Source organism: Phaenicophaeus curvirostris, chromosome 1, assembly GCF_032191515.1.
Source record: "Phaenicophaeus curvirostris isolate KB17595 chromosome 1, BPBGC_Pcur_1.0, whole genome shotgun sequence".
Classification (NCBI taxonomy): Eukaryota; Metazoa; Chordata; class Aves; order Cuculiformes; family Cuculidae; genus Phaenicophaeus; species Phaenicophaeus curvirostris.
Genome location: NC_091392.1, coordinates 105131852 through 105153773, shown reverse-complemented (window position 1 = coordinate 105153773; position 21922 = coordinate 105131852). Strand labels below are relative to the sequence as shown.

General features: G+C 39.1%; 1 protein-coding gene across 5 annotated transcripts in view; it reads left to right on the top strand.

Moving 5' to 3' along the window:
- SAMSN1 (SAM domain, SH3 domain and nuclear localization signals 1) overlaps positions 1-21922 on the top strand; it is a 91432-nt gene that overhangs the window by 56902 nt on the left and 12608 nt on the right. For all 5 annotated transcript variants that reach the window (XM_069870495.1, XM_069870504.1, XM_069870513.1 and 2 more), the window contains 4 exons: positions 15867-15938; positions 16509-16664; positions 18614-18734; positions 20136-20287. In XM_069870495.1, coding sequence (XP_069726596.1) covers positions 15867-15938; positions 16509-16664; positions 18614-18734; positions 20136-20287 — 501 coding nt within the window. The remainder of the gene's footprint in view (positions 1-15866; positions 15939-16508; positions 16665-18613; positions 18735-20135; positions 20288-21922) is intronic.

The following is a 21922-nucleotide window of genomic DNA, read 5'->3' as shown; positions in this document are numbered from 1 at the left end:
TTACAGAGTTATTCATTATTTATTCATGAATGCGCTCTATACTATTAAAATGCTGGCATTGTGCCTTCTCAAATATATATCATGGTCATGGTTTTGATTCACCATATCTGTAAAGCAGGGATAAAAAGAGTCCAACCACTTGACTGAGTGTCAGTCTTCTGACTTGTTCTGTGCTGACTTTGTCTTATTGTGAGTGTTTACAAAACTAGAATGATCTTGATGAAGCAGCTAGGGATGTCTTTCTGCCTCAGTAGTGTGTTTTGGAACTTTTCCTAATGTAATCCCACCTTTTCACAGAATTGTGTAAACTTTCCATGACAAGAATGTTATTGCTGAATGTGCTGTTCACAAAACAGGCACGCGAGGAAATAGCCCCAAGTCATATAGAATAGAAATCTTAGCTTGTTGTAGCATATTTCGAAACATGCTCTGTGGAAGCCGCATAAATACTTAAGTTGCTTAATACTGAATTAGGCAACATGGGGCACAGGTCCTTACCTCCAGACAGAAGTTACAGGATTTCACAAGCGACTTCCCTAGATCATTTCCTGGCTCTCTCTGTTGTGCTAAGGCAGCATTTGGTACCTCACCAGAGTCACAGGGCAGAATACCGTTTTCACCGTGGAGGTCTTGGTCTACCTGACCTTGCCTTTAGGTGGCAGTCCCGGTGCTTCCAACGCATCCACACGGGGCTGACACAAGACCTATGGCTGAGCCATAAGGTCTGGAGTATTACATGAAAATCAAGTTTGCTACCTTAGGTCCTCAAAGAGGTCACCAAAAGATCTTTTTAGGTAACTGAATCTTAACCATGTTGACCAGTTATCTTTATCATGATTTTATGAATTTCTGTGCGTTAATTCAAGTGTTTCACCAAGATTTTCATTTTAATCCTTTTGAGTTTATTACTTTCTAAAGGGAATAATATTGGCATCCAATTACGCCTTATGAAAAAGATGAAGGAACGTTTGCAAATGTTTATCATGGTAGCTGCACGTGCTGCCATGGAACTGTGCCTTGTATATCATCTGAGCTATACAGCTGAACTATAAAGCAAAAGTCTTAAGTCTTAAAAATACCCTGCTTAAAAGTAAAGAAATTCAACCAATCAAAGAGCTGAGCTTTCTATTTCAAGGCTGTCTAATCTAACCTATCTGCCTATCAAGGACTTTAAATGACTTTCTGCCACAACAGAGCCTTTTCATGTCCCATCCACTAAGAGTATCTCCGTCTTAGCACTTTATTTCAGTCCTTACCTGCCCCGCTTTCTTTTCCATCAGAGGAGACATGTCTTGGTTTACATGGCATAGGTGTTATGAGCTGTGGTATTATGTGTGGGTAGGTGAGGTCAAACAAACTAGATCTTGCACCTAGCCCTGAGGTTCACAGTCATGCTGATGGCTGGAGTCACTCTCAGCTCTGTCAGCTCACTGCAGGGAGATCACGTGTCTCCTGCATTGCTGCGGTTGTAGTTGCAAAGCAGGAAAGTACTATAGCAAGTGGAGGAAGGATGCTTTTACTAGATGTGTTTCAGCTATGAATTTGTGCAGTATGCCCCACTACCACTTAGAGAACTGGGAAGGAGGAGAGCAGTTGACTTAGAGGATGAAAGAAAGACCCCCTACAATCATCTGGCCTCTTTGGCCCTTATGATGTTACAGATGTCAGTGCATCTGGGAAGTGGCATGAAGCAGATCGAGAAAGACAGTAAGAAAAAACGTTCTAAGAAATTAAACAGGATCTAGCCTTCTCTTTTGTACGGGCTTCAGGCAGCACCAAATCCTGGCACCATTCATATAAAACACTATTAAAACATTTTGCACTTACTCAACATCCCACTTAGCACTGTTTTACACATTTGACTAGGTGCAAATGACAATGGAAGGTGCAAATAATCTGTAAAACATCCCTGCATTGTTTACCTACTTCGCAGGATGTAATGTGTTGGGCAGAGCCCTTTCTCTCACTCAAATTCCTACATGCACAGCAAACTTGAAAACTGCTTGATGATTCTTGGCTTTACTTCAAGCTGAAGCAAAGACGACTTTGTGCCATGTTTTCTGGCTTGACTGAAGGAAGTCTTGTGTCATTATTCCTCGTGACAGTTGATCTATGTTTATGCTAAAGGTTTGAGACATTTTTCTTTCCTTATTTTGTTTCCAAATGTGCTTGGTGCTTGAAATTCAGCTTACTTCTGGTGTGTAAGACAATTCAGGGTCAATGCCTGTGCATTTTGTTTAGGCAAAAATATGTCCAATATTCTAATTAAATCAATATTTGCTTACTTAGTTGATAAACTATTATTTATTTTCAAGGTTATGAGAAAATAATGGCAAATCCAATGGGTGGAAATATTTTCATGGGCGTCTGTTCCCTAGTACTATTTCACTCCTATAATTATCGTTTTTATAAGCTTCAAATGAAACGCTGCCTCCACAGAAATAATGCATATTTTTGCCATAGACTTGAGGCCAGGAATTCCTCTTTTTATATGCTCTTCATAGAAGGCCTGATCTTGACTCTGGAAACACTTACATGAATAAATTATCTGCAATTCCATTGATTTCAATGGGATTTGTCATCTGGGTAAAGTTTACCGCTTGCCTAAGTGTTTGGAGCCTGTAGTGCAGGCAGATGCTATAAGTTTTTTGGTGCTGCTTTTTTCTTTGACACTGGCTTGTAACTCTCCAATGGGGAATACTTATTAAAGAAAATAAAATAGGTACAGCAAACTTAAACACCAAAAATAATACAATATCTAATTATATCTTCTGTAGGACAAGATGTGCAGTGAAGAGATTGCTCAGTGTTAATGAATATTAACTAGGATTTATCCTTGAGTAGAGAAAGCTGAGGGTTCTAATTATATTTCAAACGTAAAGACTGGTAGAGTTCTGAAAATGGCAAGTTTTATATTATTTTCTTTCCCCCTGAAATTTTGAGTGCATAATGAAGGAGCCACTGCTAATGCTACAGATGCTAATTTTCACAACCGTGACTGAAGTGATGTTCGTTTCCATTTGCATTTCATTCTAACAATGATGAGAGGTGATGAGTTGATGACAAGCTGTTTTCATCGTACTGCCCGCTGTGCAAATTTATGCTTATAGGCAAAGATGACACATAGTTCTGTCATTAAAGGTCTTTACTGCATTGCCTCTTGAAAAAAGGTGGTTTGTCAAAATCCATTTGAACACTGTTAAATAAGCAGAAAGGGATGACAACATCTGGGAAGAAGTTTCAAGAATCTGTTTTATAGTGAAAGTACCTGTAGGCTTTTATCAGGGAGGATTCAGAGAAAGAAAAAATGATACTTGTAATAACGATGTAAGTGTATATGGCGGAAAAAATGATTGCAGGTGACACTTCAGAAGGTGTTCCCTGTCTCCCTTAGGCTTCATAAAAAAACTAGAACAAGGTTAGAGTTAACCTTGGGTTATTTTTCATGTGAGAGTGGAAGGCTCTACAATCATGTTACTGTTCCTTGTATCTTCAGTATTTTTTATTTGTTATGATCTTGCTTCTTGATCATCAACCATTTTTTAAATTTTTATTTTACAGAGGTTTCAGAAATTTTTTTCTGTCTTAACATATATGTTAGCATATCTCTTCTAGTAAGATCTTTAAATGTGAGGAATTTTGTTTTCTCACAAGAAAGTCAGGATCCAGGGTCTTTGTTGGGGAAAGAATAGCTGTCTCTCTTCTCTCCCTTGCCAGAAGGCTGATTAAATTGACCAGACTCCATATTTCATTGCTCAGATCAACACACAGGCTCACTGAGGGATCACACAACTCTTCACTAGCTCATGTGCCAAAGGATAAAAGGACATTATCTTTTGTGTGTTCCCTTGATTACAGCACCTTTTAAATTTTCACCAACTTTGCACAAAATCCCAGTAGTTTCTTATTTCTTGCCTGTCTTGGTTTTCCTTTACTAGCCAGGCTTAAATCCTTAACAGCAGAATATTATTAAACAGGTGAAAGCCAATTTCCTGAAGGGAATATTTTCACATTAATATTCATCTTGCTTAGAGTAACAAATCCGGTTTGGTTCTTTGTTTGTTTCCCTAAGCATGAAAGAGCATTTCAGGAAGTATGTCTGAACCACCTTCTCCAGCCATTTTTAGAAACCAGACTATCAATCACATCATTCATAACGGTACTTTCTGATAAATACTGTAGCACAACTACCAAGATCACATAAATCAGCATTAGTTGCCTTCTAATTTTTTAATTATCTTTACAAAGCAGTTGACTTACTTCAATACTGTGTTTCCAGGAAACTCAGAATACCCCAAATTAAACATTGGCCAGCATATCTGTCATTGTTGGAAGAAAAGCAGTAACTAGGTACAGACAGGACAAGCAGCAGATGTGACCTACAGTTTTCTGTAGGTTTGAACACTCTTCTAGTAATCTGTGTCATAGTATAAATCCAGACTGAAGTTGTTGTAAAGCTATCACCAGCCAGCTTGTATAAGCACTTCATGGGTGGCTACAAACACTTCAGCAAAGAGGAGTCCACCCTTGATGTGTGAGTGGAAATCTCTGGCAATATCCACACCAGAGAAGACAATAAAAGTCTTTTGGGCCTCTGTAATCACAATATCCCTTAAACTTTATCTTCTAAAATCTTGCAACAAAGACAGCAGAGTTACTTCAGTTGTACGCTTCCACAAATTAGCAAAGTCAGTGGTTTTTGCTATGATGAGCATGTTCAGACTTCTTTTCTTCTTCGCAAACCTGAGGCTGAAATTCTAGACTAAGGAAAAGTTTAGAGATTTTTAACTGCTTCAGGGAAGCTGCTTCATCGACTATAAATATTATGTACCATACTGCCACTTTTTCCCTCATGCCTCTTTGGTTTATTTCATGGATGCACAGAAAGCTGCATAATGACTTCACCTGTATACAGACTCTAGGCTGCTTAATTGACAGTCATAACACCTATTGGCCTCTTTCTTGTAAGGTGACTGCCAACAGCGAAGGGTCTCTAATCATCACTGAGCACTGAGGCTGACAATCTTTCTTTGGGAAGAAGATCTAATGATCCACTTACTGTTTCAAACCATTATGTCTTCTGGATGGACTTCTAGTCCTTTTCCTACCCTTTTATGTCTTCATCTCTTATCATCTTCACAAGAACAACCTAGTAATTGCTCACTCCTGTACTTGATATTCATGGGATGCTGAATGATTTCTTCCTGGAGAAGCATAGGAAGCTGTAAGTTACTCTACTTGGTCATGCTGACACCATTCAAAAGTCGCAGTAGGTTTGCTGTTCTTTCAGGTATGTTGAAAGGCAAGTGAGATATGAGGCTACTGGAATACTTAAGTACTTGACTTTCAGTTTTTCTGCAGTGTTTCTTGTGGCGTCTTCAGGAAGAAGAGAAGGACTAGAGGAGTGCTGTTCAATCAGAAAAAACAGAAAAGCTATGGTGTAGTTTCATGTCTTCCCTCTACAATTATGTTTAAGATAGAGATGGAGGTTTGCCACTTACATCCTGTCACTGTGAGATAAAGAAATTCTCTTAGAATCATAGAATTATAGAATCATACAATCACCAGGTTGGAAAAGACCTCTTGGACCATTGAGTCCAACCATTCCTATCTGCCACTAAGCCATGTCCCTGAGTACCTCGTCTACCTGTCTTTTAAATACCTCCAGGGATGGTGACTCAACCATCTCCCTGGAGCTTGTTCCAGTGCCCAGTTACCCTTTTTGTGATTTTTTTTTCCTGATATCCAGTCTGAACCTCCCCTGGAGGAGCTTGAGTCCATTCCCTCTTGTCCTGTCCTCTGTCACTTGGGTGAATAGGCCTCCTCTCCACAACCTCCTTTCAGGTAGTTGTAGAGAGCAATGAGGTCTCCCCTCAGCCTCCTCTTCTCTAAGCTAAACAACCCGAGCTCTCTCAGCCGCTCCTCATAAGGCCTGTTCTCCAGCTCTTCACTAGCTTCATTGCTCTTCTCTGGACTCGCTCTAGAGCCTCAACATCCTTCTTGTGGTGAGGGGCCCAGAACTGAACACAGTATTTGAGGTGCGGTCACACCAGTGCCAAGTACATGGGCTGCACTGAGCCTCAGGGAACCCCACTTGTAACTGGCCTCCAGCTGGATTTCACACCATTTACCACCACTCTCTGGGCCTGTGGCCATCCAACCAGTTTTCCATCCAGGAGAGTGTGCGCTTGTCCAGGCCAGAGGCTGACAGTTTCCTAATGCTGTGAGAAACTGTGTCAAAGGCTTTACTGAAGTCCAGGAAGACTACGACCACAGCAACAGCACAGGGAAAAACAGATGTGTGAAGATGAGATGAAAAAGTGGCCAAGACAGCTGAATGAGCTCACATACCTTGGCTCTCTGCTGCCTTCACCTGTGCAAAGCAGATGCTGAGCTTTACCACTCATGAACTGCTTTCACTCGCCACAGCTGTGCTGTTTTTCTCTTATGCTTCTGTCTGTCTGCCTCCACTTTTAAGATTAGATGGCAAGTCCAAAAAGGCCTTTTTCCAGAGATGGAAAGGGAAGATTGTTTACTGGTAGATGAATTGCTCAAAGCCTGTGTAGATGGTGCATGAAATCAATGGCAGTGATAGAGCCGGCGTTCAGCTCTAGCCACAAGTATGTGGCAAGAATCTCCTGATATTGTCAGTGTTTCTATGATTTTCTGCCTGTCCCTCTAATGGAGCTTATATTTGCATGATTAATATCTTTTGGTATTTGTAATAAAATGTTTGAAAACTATGTGTTTGGGATTTTAGTTAGTACTTGAAAGAATGGGAAGAGGTAACATGCTCCCACCTGTCCATGAAAGCTTAAAACCCTGAAGCTGACACAATTCCCTCTGCAGTGATAGGCTAGACTTGAGTAGGATTTAGTGTATGGCTTTTAATTTGGGGTTCAAAGAACACCTTAAAGCTCTCACTGCTGTCTGTGCCTTGGTAGCATCATCGCATTGGTAAATGTCTTTCAACTGCATGTGGTTTTCATAGAGGCTGTGGGAGCAGGGGAGGAGTGAAAAGCTCATTCTCAGATTTGTCATGTGACAGAATGGAAAAACACTCCAAGAATTCAGAACATTTGTTTTTCATGAGATGAAACTGTAGTTTTTCACTGAGCTGTGATTGTAATAACCCCATGCCACAGAGATAATCAAACACAGAGAGGGGAATTGATGTGCACCCATATTAGACTGGTGCTGTTTGCTGTATCCTGAACCAACAGCAAGCTTTTGATTGTATCCATTCCTTTCTGGTATAAGAGTGACATGAATGGAATCAAAATGCTATCATGTCTCCGGACAACTAGATTTTTTTCCTGGGGCTGCAGTTATAGAACTTACACAACAAAGAAAACCCAGAATTTTTCAGATAACTTCTGCAGTAAGTAGTATTCTTACACAGTGCTAAGTCAAGAGGAAATTGTGAGCTGGAAACTATCAACTTCCATACTCAGCCAAACCCAAAAGCTTATTGAATTTATTTTATGAGTTCAGATTTTAAAGGAGCATATTTTAGATTCCTAGGCATATGTTGTGCAAGCATGTCCAGTTTTTGAAGCCTGAGAGTTTGCAATGAAATGCTGTTTGCGCTTTCTATAACTGTGTCCAGTTATAAGGATAACATTGGCCTGTGGATGGCAATAAACCAACGCTGGAATTCAGCCTTCTGACAAAAGGGGACACATGAAGGAGAAAAAGTGGTGACACTGATCATGATTTTAAAGGAGTCAAAAGTGAAGCTACTGAATGAGTATAGTCTTATTATTTTGATGTTACTGTTTTCCAAGATTAAAACAATGTGAATAAATGGACATAAAGATTTGATGAAACACTAAAATTCACAGTGACTGATGATAGATACCGCCCTGAATTTTGCTTCTCTGCTGCTGTGCATCTCCATTAAGGCAATTTCAGCTAATCTCACTATGGATTCATTAATCAAGTGTAGTCAGGATGTCTGAAGGGAGATAATGAGGAGGAAAAAATTGGCCTACTGCTTGGATCTTATTCTTCAGCTAGTTAGTTTGTTTATCATGTTCCATAATATTTGTATCCCGATAAATAAGTTCCCGTTTCAATTAGTTACCATAGCAGATAACTAACACATCTTTATTTAGTTACAAGTTTGAAATTATTCCATAAATAGATCAATTAACTTTGTATTTTATTTACATCACATGCCTGTACAGACTTTGAGCCTGTAGTATCAGTTAACAGTGAAATGGAAACAAGGTAAACCGGTTGCATTTTGAAATTTCCTCCCTTTTAGCCAAAGGTGTAAGTGTCCATGGAGACAAAGTCCCTAATCTTTCTCTCCAAGCACTAAAATCCTAAATGCATACTGCAGTGCGCCTTCCAAAATTTCTCCTCTAAAAAGCCTAAGAAAAGATTTGTTCATTTTTTACTCATTTTTTAGTCATTTAGGATTACATACTGTATATCTGCCCCACATAAAGCTGTCACTATATTACTTCAAAAAAAAAAAGTTGAGGTTCCAAGAGCCCAGTGGGATTGGAGACTGCTGAAGATGGGAATGTTTATAAGCTCTGTGATATTAACTGCAGCACTCAACCTCAGGTGACATAAAGCATGCAAAAAAGAACTTTCTGTCAGTTTTATTATTTCTAAAAAGGTTCCCCTTGAAAGAGAAGAGTGACCTTGCTCTGCTGAGCTGACATATGCCACTGAATTAATGGCTAAGCTTTGCTGTAGGGAAGCTTGCAGAAACATTACAACTCCAATGGCTGAGTTTGCTGTGAACATTAATCAGGGGAACCAACATGATGTATCAAACGCTCATTTAAAAGTAATAAAAACCAACTCTCTTTCTCTCCCCTCCCCCAAGTTTCTTAGAATTAGCTTATTGTTCATTACCTGTTGTCAAGGATAAGACTGCAGGATGGCAGTAAAACTTGTATAAGGGTTTTCTAAAGTTTGCTTACTCTTCAGAAAAACCAAACGAGCTTTTGGGACGGTCAGATCTAACTGAGACTTAAAGGTTATTTTTTAATCTTGTTTTCCTCTGGAAGGTCATTTAAAGGAACACTTTCCACTGAAAATATGCCTCTCTCTTGCAAAGAATGCAGAAACTGCCTTTCATTCTCAGTGACTCCTTGGGAGCATGACCATCTCCTACTTCATGCATGAAAGAAGCATAAGATAGGCAAGGAGTCTCTCATTGCTATTGAAATAACCCCTGTGAAGGATATTGTAGGGCTATGGTACAGTGGTTGAGTCTCAGATGCTCTGACCAAAACACTGTCACACCAGCAGGAGTATTTTCTGCCTATCCCCTGTTGCTCCAAGTCAAGGTGGGCAGGCAAGTAAGCTGACGTCAGCAGCCATGGCCACTTCTCAGGCTCGTCAAAAGGAACAGCAAAGCCCTTAGACATGCTGCGTCTCCCTGTGCCATTCTGCGTGCGGTTTATGTATAGCATGACAAAGCAGTAGGATCCTTATTGCTGCTTCTGCTCTGGCATAGGAGCATTCATGGTAGTTCCATTTCCACCTCCTCTAGGGGAGTACACTGGTTGCCCCACTCTGTGTGTGCTGGGCAAGCACAGGGGTTCCTTTAAAATTTATACTTAAATCCTGCAAACGCACATGAGAGTAATTTCTCTTGCACGAGAAATCCAGCTGAACCCTGCAAGGTCAGGATCTAGATAATACACAGCATTAATAAAATTGTGCTGTGTATGTAAGCAGGGAAAGTACTTTAATTGAAGCATGGTGATTTGTTTTTACAATACAAGAATTTGTCTGGTTCAGAGAGGAGAAAGTTTCAGGAGAGGAAAGATGTTACTGTTTAAGAGATTAAAGATCAAAGCCTGCAGTCCTCATGTAGTGTTTAACCAGTCTTTACTCAGACAGCATTCCCCTTTGCTGCAGTCACAGGTCTATGGAGGGTAGAGTTCCAGGCCTGTACCTCAATGTTTTTACCCATGTGTATATGAAGGATAAAAAAGGATAGAAGGGAGGTAGATGTGCACATCATGCCAAGTCCTTAACTGTCACTTTCATAGCTCCTCTGAGTTTGTCACACATCCTTAACCTTCTTTTAAAGTCATTTTCTTTTCATGGTTTTGCGTGCCACTGAAAGTCACTTTTAATTAAATGTCATATAAATAATAAAGTCTTAATTACATATTATTGCAAATACCTGTGTGCACGCTCCCAGAATTGGACAGACTGCCAGAGGAGCACTTGGAGTGACTTTTCTCACTGGAACTTGAGAGTGCTCTGCAGTAACTGGCCAGGAATGATGGTGCTCAAAATTCAGGGTCAATGTGCATTTAAAGGAACAAGAGTCAGATTCCTCTCCTCTTGAACATTTTGCAACACTTGGTTGCAAAAAACATTTCTTAGCGTTAAGATCAACATTTCTTAAATTGCTTCCTTATTTAATTCCTCTCAGACTTGTTTAATCAACACAGCACATTTTTTTCCAGATTAAACTGCCTTTTTGCTCATATTTTCTACCTGGCTTTCCTCTTCCTAAGGAAGATTTACGGATCTTGTGGACCATCTCACCCTCATTTAACTTCACAGATGGTAGCTTCTCCCTTGCTCTAAGCTGTATTGGTGCCTGCCTGTGCAAGCTACCCTTTGAAAGCACTCAAAAACCAGGTTTCTAGTGGAAACTCTGACTTGCAGTCTGTGTTATCAGAAACTACATACTTTGTGTCAGCATCAGTTCCGGCTTGGGAGACCGAGGCTGGTACCAGATAGCAATATTGATAAAACAGCTGCTCAGTGTTTACTTTAGAGAGCAAAGTTTGTTGACTTGGAGGAGTGTTAAGTACCAATAACTCATTATTTTATACAATTTTATTTTTTCAGTGATTTCCCATCATTAAAATTAGGGCTTGTGCTCTCGTGCTTCATGGTAGCACTTTTGTTCAAAGACCTCTTTGCTCTCCTCTCCCCCCACATCCATGCCCTTACTGAATACCAGGCCACGATAACAACTAGTCTTTTATAGAGTCATTTTTAAGCCAGTTAAAAATGCCATTTCAGTAGATTGTCCTATTTGAGTTAGCAAGAACAAGCTGTACCTTTTTTATTGCTTTCGCCTGGTGAAGTACAAGGTTTAGGCCATGTTTTGTTTGAGCTATAAAGTTATATTAATAGCTTGGTTAGTGGTCAGAAGTTCTATATGTGTAACTAATGTGTAAATAGGAAAAAAATCCCTGAGGTAGGGAGGTCACGTATTCTTTTTTTTTTTTACTGCTGTAATACTCTGGAGATTTACCGTCTTGCATGCAGATTTTCATTCTTTATATAGAAGTGGTGGTGGTGGTGGTATTGCTTTTCATAGAACATCCCAAAAGCTAAAAATTGCTATCTTGCCTTCTGGGAATGTAAGAAACAATATCATTGATTATCTGTGCAAGAAGATAAACTAGCAGAGTGGCAATATTTGTCCTTACTTTGGTAACAGTTACTTTGGTAACTATTAATTTCATTCTCAGAGTAGTCTCCCCCTTCTGAAGGGACTAGGACCATCAGAGAGTAGAAGAAATTAGTCAGATCCTGAGCTCCACCTATCTCCACTGATCAAAGCAGCAAGCACAGATTGTCCTCTTAGGAGTTTTGTGGCTTCTTACAAGGAGAGGGGGAAGTGACTGTAGCAGGTGAGGAAATTGAGCAAAATGCTGAGCTCTCTTCTTGTTACTCTCAGTGACTGCATTTGCTCATGTATTATGTGGTCTGGGTAGTCTAAGGATGAATGAAAACGAAGAATAAGAATGCTTGGAGGAATTTGAAGACGTGTACTTGTGTGAGAGGGCCAGTACAAAGCCATTGTGTCATGCTAGACATAAAGACTGTTTTGAGCAGAACTCGAAGGAAAAATAATGGACCAGAATTTCTCGCAGCAGGGAACTGTATCTCTGAGCAGTGTGAATTGTCCAGAGGAAAATATGAGTACCACCCGTAATGATTATTCCATAAGGATAACTGCTGTCAGTTTTGACTCAAAGGTTGTCTTTAGACACAGAGAAACTCTGACTAGTTTATCATAAGAACTAATTCATTTCTCCTATGATATACCCTACAGTAGAAGGATGTTTTATAACAGAAATACATGCATTGCAGAACCTCTTCTTGTTGTTTTCCTATTTGTATAACATATCATTTTCTATTTATATACAAACCAGATTGCCAGCTACAGATTTTCCAAACTAAAATAAACAGCAATTACATAGAACTTAACCCCTTAAAATTATTATTTAAAGTTCCTGAATTTCAGGGAACAGAAACTATAGGAAAAGATGGAAGAAGGATTTAAAATACTGAAAAACACCTTTGATATTTTCTATTATGCCAATTTGGTATACTAAAGGGGAAGAATGAAAGTTAATGCATTGATTCATAGAAATTATTTGACTGGTCCTTATGTGGAAAAATAAAAGTATATCTCCCCCTGACCATGCCAACATCAGATTGTACTGAGCAAATTCGTACTTGCTTAATGTATCCAGTGGTAGTTCTTACATAAATCCAGCTACAAAAATCACTTAACTTTATAGAATGCTGAATTGCAGTATCAAAAGTCAATCATATTTTTTCTCCCAGTAGCTTTGCATTTACTTTAAAAGCTTCCCTTCACCTGGAAATGAGGCCTATCTGTGTCTTCACAAAGTAGGTGTTCCCTGACACTAATGTAGTGACTGACACTACTGAAAGTGATAGTCCTGCTCCCCTTGCAGCCCAGAGCTCCTAAATCTGCTTTTTGTTATCAGTATAATGGGGTTGAATACATTTTTAAAAGGTGGTAGCTATTGATTACTTAATGGAAGAAGTTAGTATGGAGAATTGCTGAAGCAGTCCTATTTAGTGCTCTCCAGTGCAACAAGACCATTATCTAGAATAGTGGAAACCATCCTGTAACCCTTATTAATATTTAATAGGGATGAAGCAACATTGAAGTACACTACAAAATAGCCCAAGGCTTCTGCACATGTAGGATATAAGGTTGTTTCAAGGGTCGAAAAAGAATAACTGATTTCCCTACGCTCAAGATGTTTATAGGTAAGACCAACAATAAACGATGTTTTTCTTCTTGTTCCTTTTAAAGTATTTGCAACACATCTGCACTTTAATATACAGTTATTCCTACTAGACATCTTGAAGTGATTGAATGCAACATAAAGGTCAGTGTATGTTTAGAGATCACTGTGTGAGACTATTTTATACTTTCCCAATACTGCTGTGAATCCCAGCCTCCCTCTTTCTATCCCTCCTGCTCCATGCTGCAGGGCACATTTGGCTGGGTTGACAAGGCAGTGAAAGGTGTTAATCCTGTCTAATAGAACCATAATCCTTGGGGCTGTGTTTTTATAACATACTATTGAGCTAACCCCTTGTCACAGGATATTGTTCATCTACTTAACAGCAAAGTTCTTTATGGGAATTTTAGATAAAATTAAAATGTACAATCCAAATTGTCCTTTTCAATTTCACAGGGTAAAAACAAACAAATAAACCACAATGTTTAGCCAACAGAGATTTTCTGAGAGATTACAATCAATTAAGAGGAGAGCTGTGTGATTTTTTTTTCCCTTCAGTGAATAGTAAATGTCATTTTACTTGTCCAAAAATATTCACAAATCTGGGTCAGCTTCTTCAAATAACCTTTGGCTGAAAGTATTTTTCAGGTTAGATGTGCCCAGAAATGCAGTGAAAAAAAATGCTATTTCTTTTTCTCTTAAGCTACAGTGGTTAGAACATGGGCCCAAAATGTGGGTGCATTTTCCTTTTCAATCTGATTGTGATCAAGCCTGTCCCACTGCTCTGTCTACAATATTGGGGTTTTTTGAAAGGAGGGGAGCTGGATAATAAATGAGTATGGAAAATAAGGAAATGAAACTGTAAGGAGCTTTTATTATCAGTTGTGTTCCAACTGATACTCTTCTTCTGAAATGGAGACTTTAAGACACAAAGTATTTGCACATGGTTTCCTGTAGCTTCTCTTTGTCATATTTTTTTCCCTCTGCAAACTATTTTTAGTTTAAAAGTGACTGTGTTTTATAGATAAAGGAGCTAATATGGATAGTAAGCCTGTGATTTATGAGCAGGGACAGAATAAGATGGGGTCCTTACTGGATAGAAACACCTAGGGGAGGCACGTGTGCGCTCCATGTAGCTGGTAACATTTTGATTAGCTCCTTCCTTAGGACCACAGTTGCAAAGCCTAAATGCCACCTTGCCACCCTGTGCAGCATCTGAAGCCTGATACTGTTATTGATGAGTCTCTCAGAGGACTAACTGCTGCCAGGAAGGGAGAGCTTAAGGAGACAGAACAGCAAACAGTGGCTCTGTACCTGTGGGCAGAACAGGTACAGGAATGTACCAGCACTCAGACATTTGCCAGCAGCTGAAATCATTACTTAAGTCTTCGTTCAAACAGGTCTTGGGTTATTCAGCTTTCCAGAGGATGGTACTGCCACAGCTTTAGTAATCCTACTGCCTGGGTACGGAAATGGAGGACAGGCACAGCAAGGATGGTGTTCTTTGCAGCACTTGGTGTTTGGGCAAGTCTGCTTGTCTTACCTACCAACAGCGAGAGAGATCTCCTTAGCTTGTCTGGAAGAAGATTCATGCCACCATTAAGCGTGTCTGAAATGCGAAAGCAGGCAATGGAACAATCTATTAAACCAATCTTTTTCTTATCCTTTAATGTTGCCCAAAGCATAGTCTACCTCAGCTGTCTCTGATGTTACCTTGTGAACAGTCCTACCTGGTAGAAAAAGATTGGAAAGATGTAATGGCAAGGCAGAGCCAGGAGCTTGCAGGCCATTTTGAGGAGTATTCCTGAATTGAGAGTGAAAGGAAGCAGTTGGATATGCCAGAGAAGGGGTTAATGGGTGCTTTTGAAACCTGGATGGAAAGGAAAAGATGGATTGTGTGTCAAAGGGGAAGAAAGCAATGGAGCAAGGTGTAAAAATAATCTCTTAAATATACTGCAGGGTTGATAAATGTCAGAATTCTGGCTGGTACTAGGGCTATACTTAAAGGGCCTTCCATCTTGTCATCAATGCCTATTTTATTCAGTTTGCCACCGTGGTCAGTGCAGTGCCAGACAATTTTGCGTAGGCACGTAATTCTGTTTGACTTCTCTTGCAAAAATATGCTGTGTCACTTCCTTCCTTACCATGTCAATAGTCTACGCAGGATGGGTGAAAATTAGAAGGAAATAAAAGCAACCCATTCATAGCCTTTTAATGGACAACTGAGGTGATGCAGGCTTTCTTATCTGCTGTAGTACTGAAAAATTGTACTCGTGTCCATTTAAAAATCAGATTTTTTAATCAGGGGACTGAGAAGTAAAACATGGGGCCCACCTGATTATTCTGTTGCTTACTCCCTCCGTACCATATGTATTTTGGAAAACAGGTATTCATAATCCTCCCTGGTCCTTGCTGATTCCTGTTGGTAAAGAACTGTAAACAGTCTCCGCAGCTGTGAAAGTAAACTGTATAGGTTATGGTGACACCACCACAACCAACTCTTTAGCTCATATAATATTTATGGAAACACCATTATTCATAAGCTCATTGACAGCAATCTTCCCTAAAAGTAACTCACAGATACCTATGTATAATCAATGTGAAAGCAATGATAGAAGGATGGAATGATTTGGATTGGAAGGGATCTTAAAGATCATGTAGAAGAACTCAGTCATAGCCATGACTTTTTCCCTGTAGTCATCTCCAAGTCTGTTTCTAGCTGGATGTAGCAGTTCATGGTCCACAGATCTGGGAAGAATTTTTAACATAAACAGGTGACTTGACAATTCTATTTAAGTCTTAATATCTGAACAAAACACCATCAGTCAGTCAAGGTTTGTCTCTTTTTTTTTACAGCGCACAAGCAGCTTTGGAAGCTTTGACCGTTTCAGGCACCATTCAATATCAAAGACAGATGATTCGGCTGAGGTCTGTATAACACGAGGTTTTACTTTTTTCATTTCACTTTCCCATGACAGTGATGCCATTGGAAAACTGTTGTGCAAATTTTACATTGTTGAAGACTTTTCTTGTGTACCTGGATCTGTCTGGGTGACTGAGTGCTTGCCAAAAGGAAAAAGAGAATCATACCTAAACTTTGGTACTTCGATGGGAATATTAGAAAGAGTTTTTCAAGAAGACAAAAGTATGCTTCAGGTCGGTGCATGCCTGAAGTAAACAGCATATATGTATGCAATCTACAGATGTGTCATTTTTATTTTCAAGAACCTATATAAATCCTCTCAATTCTTTATTAGATTAAGGACAGTAACCAATGAGAAACAACATTTTCTAACATAAAATATATTTTCCTTCTGTCATTTACACATGCAATGATGTGCTGCAAACCTATTCAGGTAAACAGTTCCCCAGGAAAACGTCTGTGAATGACTTTTGTCATCCTAACTGCATTGGTGTCCTTTATATTTTTCTCTAATTCCTATTCCACTGCACTGAATTTCATTTACATAGTGAGTTGTTGCTTATTTTTCATTTCAGATGTCTGAGTTGGAAACTATAAGTGACATTGGAGATGGAGCACAAACTAAAGCAGTAAATAATGGAGGGACTTTGGGTAAAAAGATGAGAGCCATTTCCCTTACCATGAAGAAAAAGATGGGTAAAAAGTACATCAAGGCACTCTCTGAGGAGATGGTAAATACGACTTAAGAATCTTGGTTTTGATGATAACACACATGAAGTAAAAATGTTATGTGCATTTTTCCTGTTCGTGTTTCAGTTGTTATCAGTAATGACAATCGATGAAAACCTGGTAGTGCATACTGAATTAAACCAGCTTTCTGTACATACACACACACACTTGAAACAGCACACACCAAGGGCCCAAAATAGACACAGGAGTTTTACATCATTAGGTTTTGCTTTGTCATCAAGAAGCATTTGAATAAGCATGACAAAAGAAGTCTCCTGATGTGGAAACAAGGGAGCATTGGATTAACCCCTTCTGTGGTCTGATACTCAAACTCTACAAAATGCTTCACTAGAAGAATTTATCTTTCAATAGAAAAATTATTTCCAAATTCCATACTGCAGAGTTCAGCCAGCATCCTACAGCATGACAACTCATTTGCCTTATCTGCTTTTACTTTATCTAATCTTAGTGAATTTATCTTTATTAAACATAAAAAGCATAAGGTTTCACACACTGCAGGTCTTGTTTTCTCAGTGTTATGTCAGTGAGTTCCAAATTATAAAAAACATAAGGAAAAATTACTTGTCATACTTATCCCAAAAAATCTAGCTACTTTGCATCTTATCTCACATGTGTCAATATCAAATAAGCAGGGAAAATAAATCAGAAACTTTACAAGTAGAAAATAATGTTTCAAAGGATACCTTTAGACAGTTTTTGGAGGTCAAAGATAAGGATTCTTATTCCATTTGTTTAGTTTACAATTTTGCTAAAATTCAAGAAGTTGTGATCCATGATTTTTATGTTATAAGAAAGAAAAATTATACTTTCAACATTTATCTTCTGCACATTTAGAGCACCAATTCACATGACAGAAATTCAATTAGTAATCTGGTTGGACACACATGTAGCATAATATTCATTCCTGCAGGAGATGATGATAATCAATACCAGCCCAACTGACTAATCTATGGGTTATACTGCTGACTGGTGTAACAATCAATGTCCTTGTTGAAAACCAATATAGTCTTTCATTTCAATGTCATGTCTTATACATACCTGTAAGGCTTTCTGCATCACATGTGCACTGTCATCTCTGCTTGACTTCATCAGCCAACTGATGAATAATTAATGTTTCCCCAAATATAACATAACAACTAAATACTGTAGGATGTTTCAGTTGCATCAGAATATCACACACATGGACAACGTGATGAAATCAGCTGAAGAAATCTGTTCCTTTGAAAGCTCATAATTATTTCATTCAGTTGTTACACTGTCCCTGACTTACCTGTGATTGTAATACAGATCTTATTGTTTTGGATAGGCTGTGATTCTTGAGGTGTGATTTAATGTTATAAACTCAAGGGGCCAATTTCACACACCATTAGATTTTGAGAGAAAAACTTGCATGTTCATTCTGAAACGCGCTGGATTTTAAGGTCTAAGTTTAGGTCAGGCAATGAGGTGAGCATAGTGTTGGAACACACCAGTGCCATACATGTGTGCATGTTTTTCAGAAGTTCAGCACAAAACACAATTGCATCAGCTAGCGCTTCACTGTGTGCTTTCAGAATTAAACTTTATATTTCCTGCTCTGAGACAATCAGAAAGAAACACCTTATCTAGCTCCCTGCAAATTTCCTGTTACAAGCCTTTGCCACTGCTGTAGTATACTGCAGTCTTCTGAGATGGAGAATCATTTTAGTTTGAGTGGAATGAAGTGAGTGGGGCAGAATGGAGACAAGGTTTTCCTCTAAAATCATTAGGTGCTAGGGATGGTGCTGGGCTTCCTTAGTAGCAGGCATCAGCTTCAAAAATGCCTTCCCTCATAGAGTCATTCTTGATAAAGGGTAAGGATGAGTTAATCTCCAGCAATGTTTTAAAATAAGAAAAAAAAATCATATGAAGTACATCTCTTGGTGGTTAACATCTGATTTTTGTGTTAAAGAATGAAGAAGGAAAAGATGACAGTGATCCTGGTGGTGGAATACACACTGAAAAGGTCTCCCTAAAAGCCAGTGACTCTATGGAAAGTCTCTATAGTCTGAACAGTGGCCAGAGTTCATCTAGTAAGTACAAGATATCCATAGTTCTTACACAGTCAGTGGATCAATATTGTTATTGCTTAAGTCTGAGGTATCAGAGCTGATGATCAAAAATGTGATAGTCTTCAGTCTGGCAGACAAAAGTGTAATTGAGTTAAATGAGTGGTGGCTAGGGCAGATGTGCCTGTCTCCAGAAATAAACTTAGTGTTTTTAAGAGTGGAAATATTAACTGAAGGAAAAGAATTACATTGATCATACATGCCATAAATGTTTTTGGGAGTTATCACTGCTACAATGCTGGCACCCATAGGGTTGTGATTACTGAGTGCAGCCACACAAGCATCCTTTCTGGGAGTAGTGGCTCTAAGCCCATCCTTCGCCCTGCGTGTGTAAGACAGACAAAGTGAGAGGTCTCCCTGAGATGATGGGTGATGGAAGCCTAACCTGGAAGCTTCAGGTCACAATTCAGAGGGACACAGTCTGCTTTTCTGCAAACCCACTGAATACACTCCCCTAACAGAGAAGTCTCAGTCACAGGACAGATGAACCTCTGATGAGAAGTGGAGTTTGCCTCCACCTCTCTACCTGTTGCTCTGCTCTGGATATTTGCTGGGCAGTAGACCACAGCTGGCCAGGATGACATTGCTGTGCCATCACTGCAGGCATCAGGTGAGCCCTAAGTGGGGACTGGAGCTGCAGTACAGACCATTTGCACTTAGTAGTTAATCTGGCCCTGGAACAGAGCTGTGCACTTAAGCAATCACCTCAAACAAAACCATTTTTATGATCATTTTCCATTATGTGATTTGTGAAAATTGTATATGGGAGCTTACTTCCAACACACTGCTGCTGTTATCTAAAAACATATTTGGATGGGATATTGCAGAGCTTCTCAAATTTGCTTGAATGACTCTGCTGATATTTTATTGCTCAACATAGATAAAATGACAGGCAGAAATGTTGATAAGATTAAAATTTCCCTCTGCAATGCAGGTTCCTTTGATGTTTCAGCTAGGTCTATAATGAAATAAAATAACTTCCACAGTACTTGTTTTCGTTTCTCTGAATAAACAGCAGAAGTTCAGCAGAATTAATTCCCTAAATTGCACTTTTAGAATACATTCTAGTAATCTGCACAGGTAATATTTCAAAAAGCCTGTAAGTAAAATATGTAGTCTATTAGTATCATCACTGAAAAAAAAGATTATTTTAGGGAAGATGTGAATGAAAGATCTCCAACCTATTTTTTCAGTGTCTTGTGGTATGCTTTTTATTGAATGTATTTTTCGTGGAATGTGTCAAAATCATGCAGAGTGCACTTTTTCTCTAAGTCTGTGCTTTTGAACACTCTCCTCTCAGCTGCTGCACAGAATTGTCTGTCTGGGCATTTGGTGCAGGAGATCTCTCAACTTATTCTCTTTAAGGTGGGGTGACCAGCTGCTCAGATGGAACAAGCAACAGGGACAGCCTCCGATTTGAAGACGAAGTCCCTTACACTGGGCCCTTTTGTGGTCGAGCCAAAGTTCACACCGACTTTACACCAAGCCCTTATGACACTGACTCTCTGAAAATAAAGGTAAGACAACCACCAGGATTTTTTTTTCCAGTAAGAATGCTGGGGGACATGTCTTACATGTGAAGAATAGTTTCCTAAGTAATTTTTAACTGTTAAGCATATGTAACACTCTAAAAGAAAGACAGTTCTGGCTTTACAATGTTTCTATAAGGATTTTGTTCGGACGATTCTGCAAAGCCAACAATTGCTAAAGGCTTTCTAAGGTGCAGACTCCAGGCAGGTAACACATTGTGGTATCTACCTGGATACCATGGCTTTCCTAAGAGTAAAACACATATTGCTTCCCACATACTAGGGGGTCTGGAAGGATAAAATCTTGAGTCTCATAAGATGCGGAGTTGCCTCCCCAGCTTTTTCAGTCACAGCTAGGATATATCAAAAGCTCAGTGGCACCCATTGTCTTTCATGCAAACAGTTTTATTTCCATTAAGCCTTTCTTTAAGCATACATTTGGACTATGAATTTTCTGTGGCCCTGAAAATATAGCAGGGGTGTCCAGGCTGTGTGACTGAGAAAATGATACTCCAGTCCTGGACCCAGTTTGAACATTACTAAAAAAGCTCAGCTCTTCTCTTTTCTTTCCATGCACAGATACATTCAATATCATCAACCTTCAGATTAGTCATGTCTGTAATCTGGACTTCTTTCTTTTCCCCCTTTGTAAACAACTTCATATTCAGAAAACATTCACACTTCACTATCTTTTCTTCTCCTCCATAGTCTCTTTCTTGTTAAAATCCTCATCCGTATCTCACCGCAGTAGTCTTCTCCTCCTCACTGGCCTATATATATTATTCTTATTGTTCTGCCAGTACTTGCAGTCTTCAGCGCTTGCCCTCCACTTTGACCCACACCTTGACCATTTATTTCTCTTTAACTGGTCATGAAACTGCAAATATCTGCTGGCTCACATAGATTCCTTTTTATAGTCACTGAGATACTGTATTTTAGATTTATAAACTAATACTTAGGGTCTAAAGACCTTAAATTTATCTCCCAAAATTTCAGTACCCCGAATCTGAATTCAAAGCGTGTCAGCAGCTTGGCTTAAAGACACTGCCTAATCTTGATCTGCATCCATATCTGAAGTTCCTGAGCCTCCATGAGTGTATAGAACAATATGTGTGCTTATAAAGCTTTAAACAAATGTTTGCTTAGTTTCCATTTCAAACATGCTCATAGATCTAAGCTTTATATTGTTAAAAAACCACATAATTGGAACACAGTCAATTTCATACTTAGGTATATACCAAACTAGGGTGACTGCTCTACTTACTTGCAATTTCTTGACCAGTCCAGAAATGATTTTAAAATCTTAGAGTTGTTAACACGTATTTTATTAAACTGAGTTTGATTTTTAAGTTTATAACCAAATCTCAAATGAAGTGTGTATGTGGGGATTTGTTGGACAACTCCTTAAGGACTTTGAACATTTTTATAAGTTCTGTGGCAACTGCTCAGAAGAGAGGAGACAGTTCTGATGTCATGGGAACAAGTTGGGGGGGGGGTTATGTCTTACAAGGGAGGCTTTTTACTATGAAAATTACTCATAGTGACTCTTGCTGAGCTGAGAACTTGGTTCCCACAGTATGGTTGTGACCACCTTTACCAAAAAACTCTCTTGAAGTTACTCTG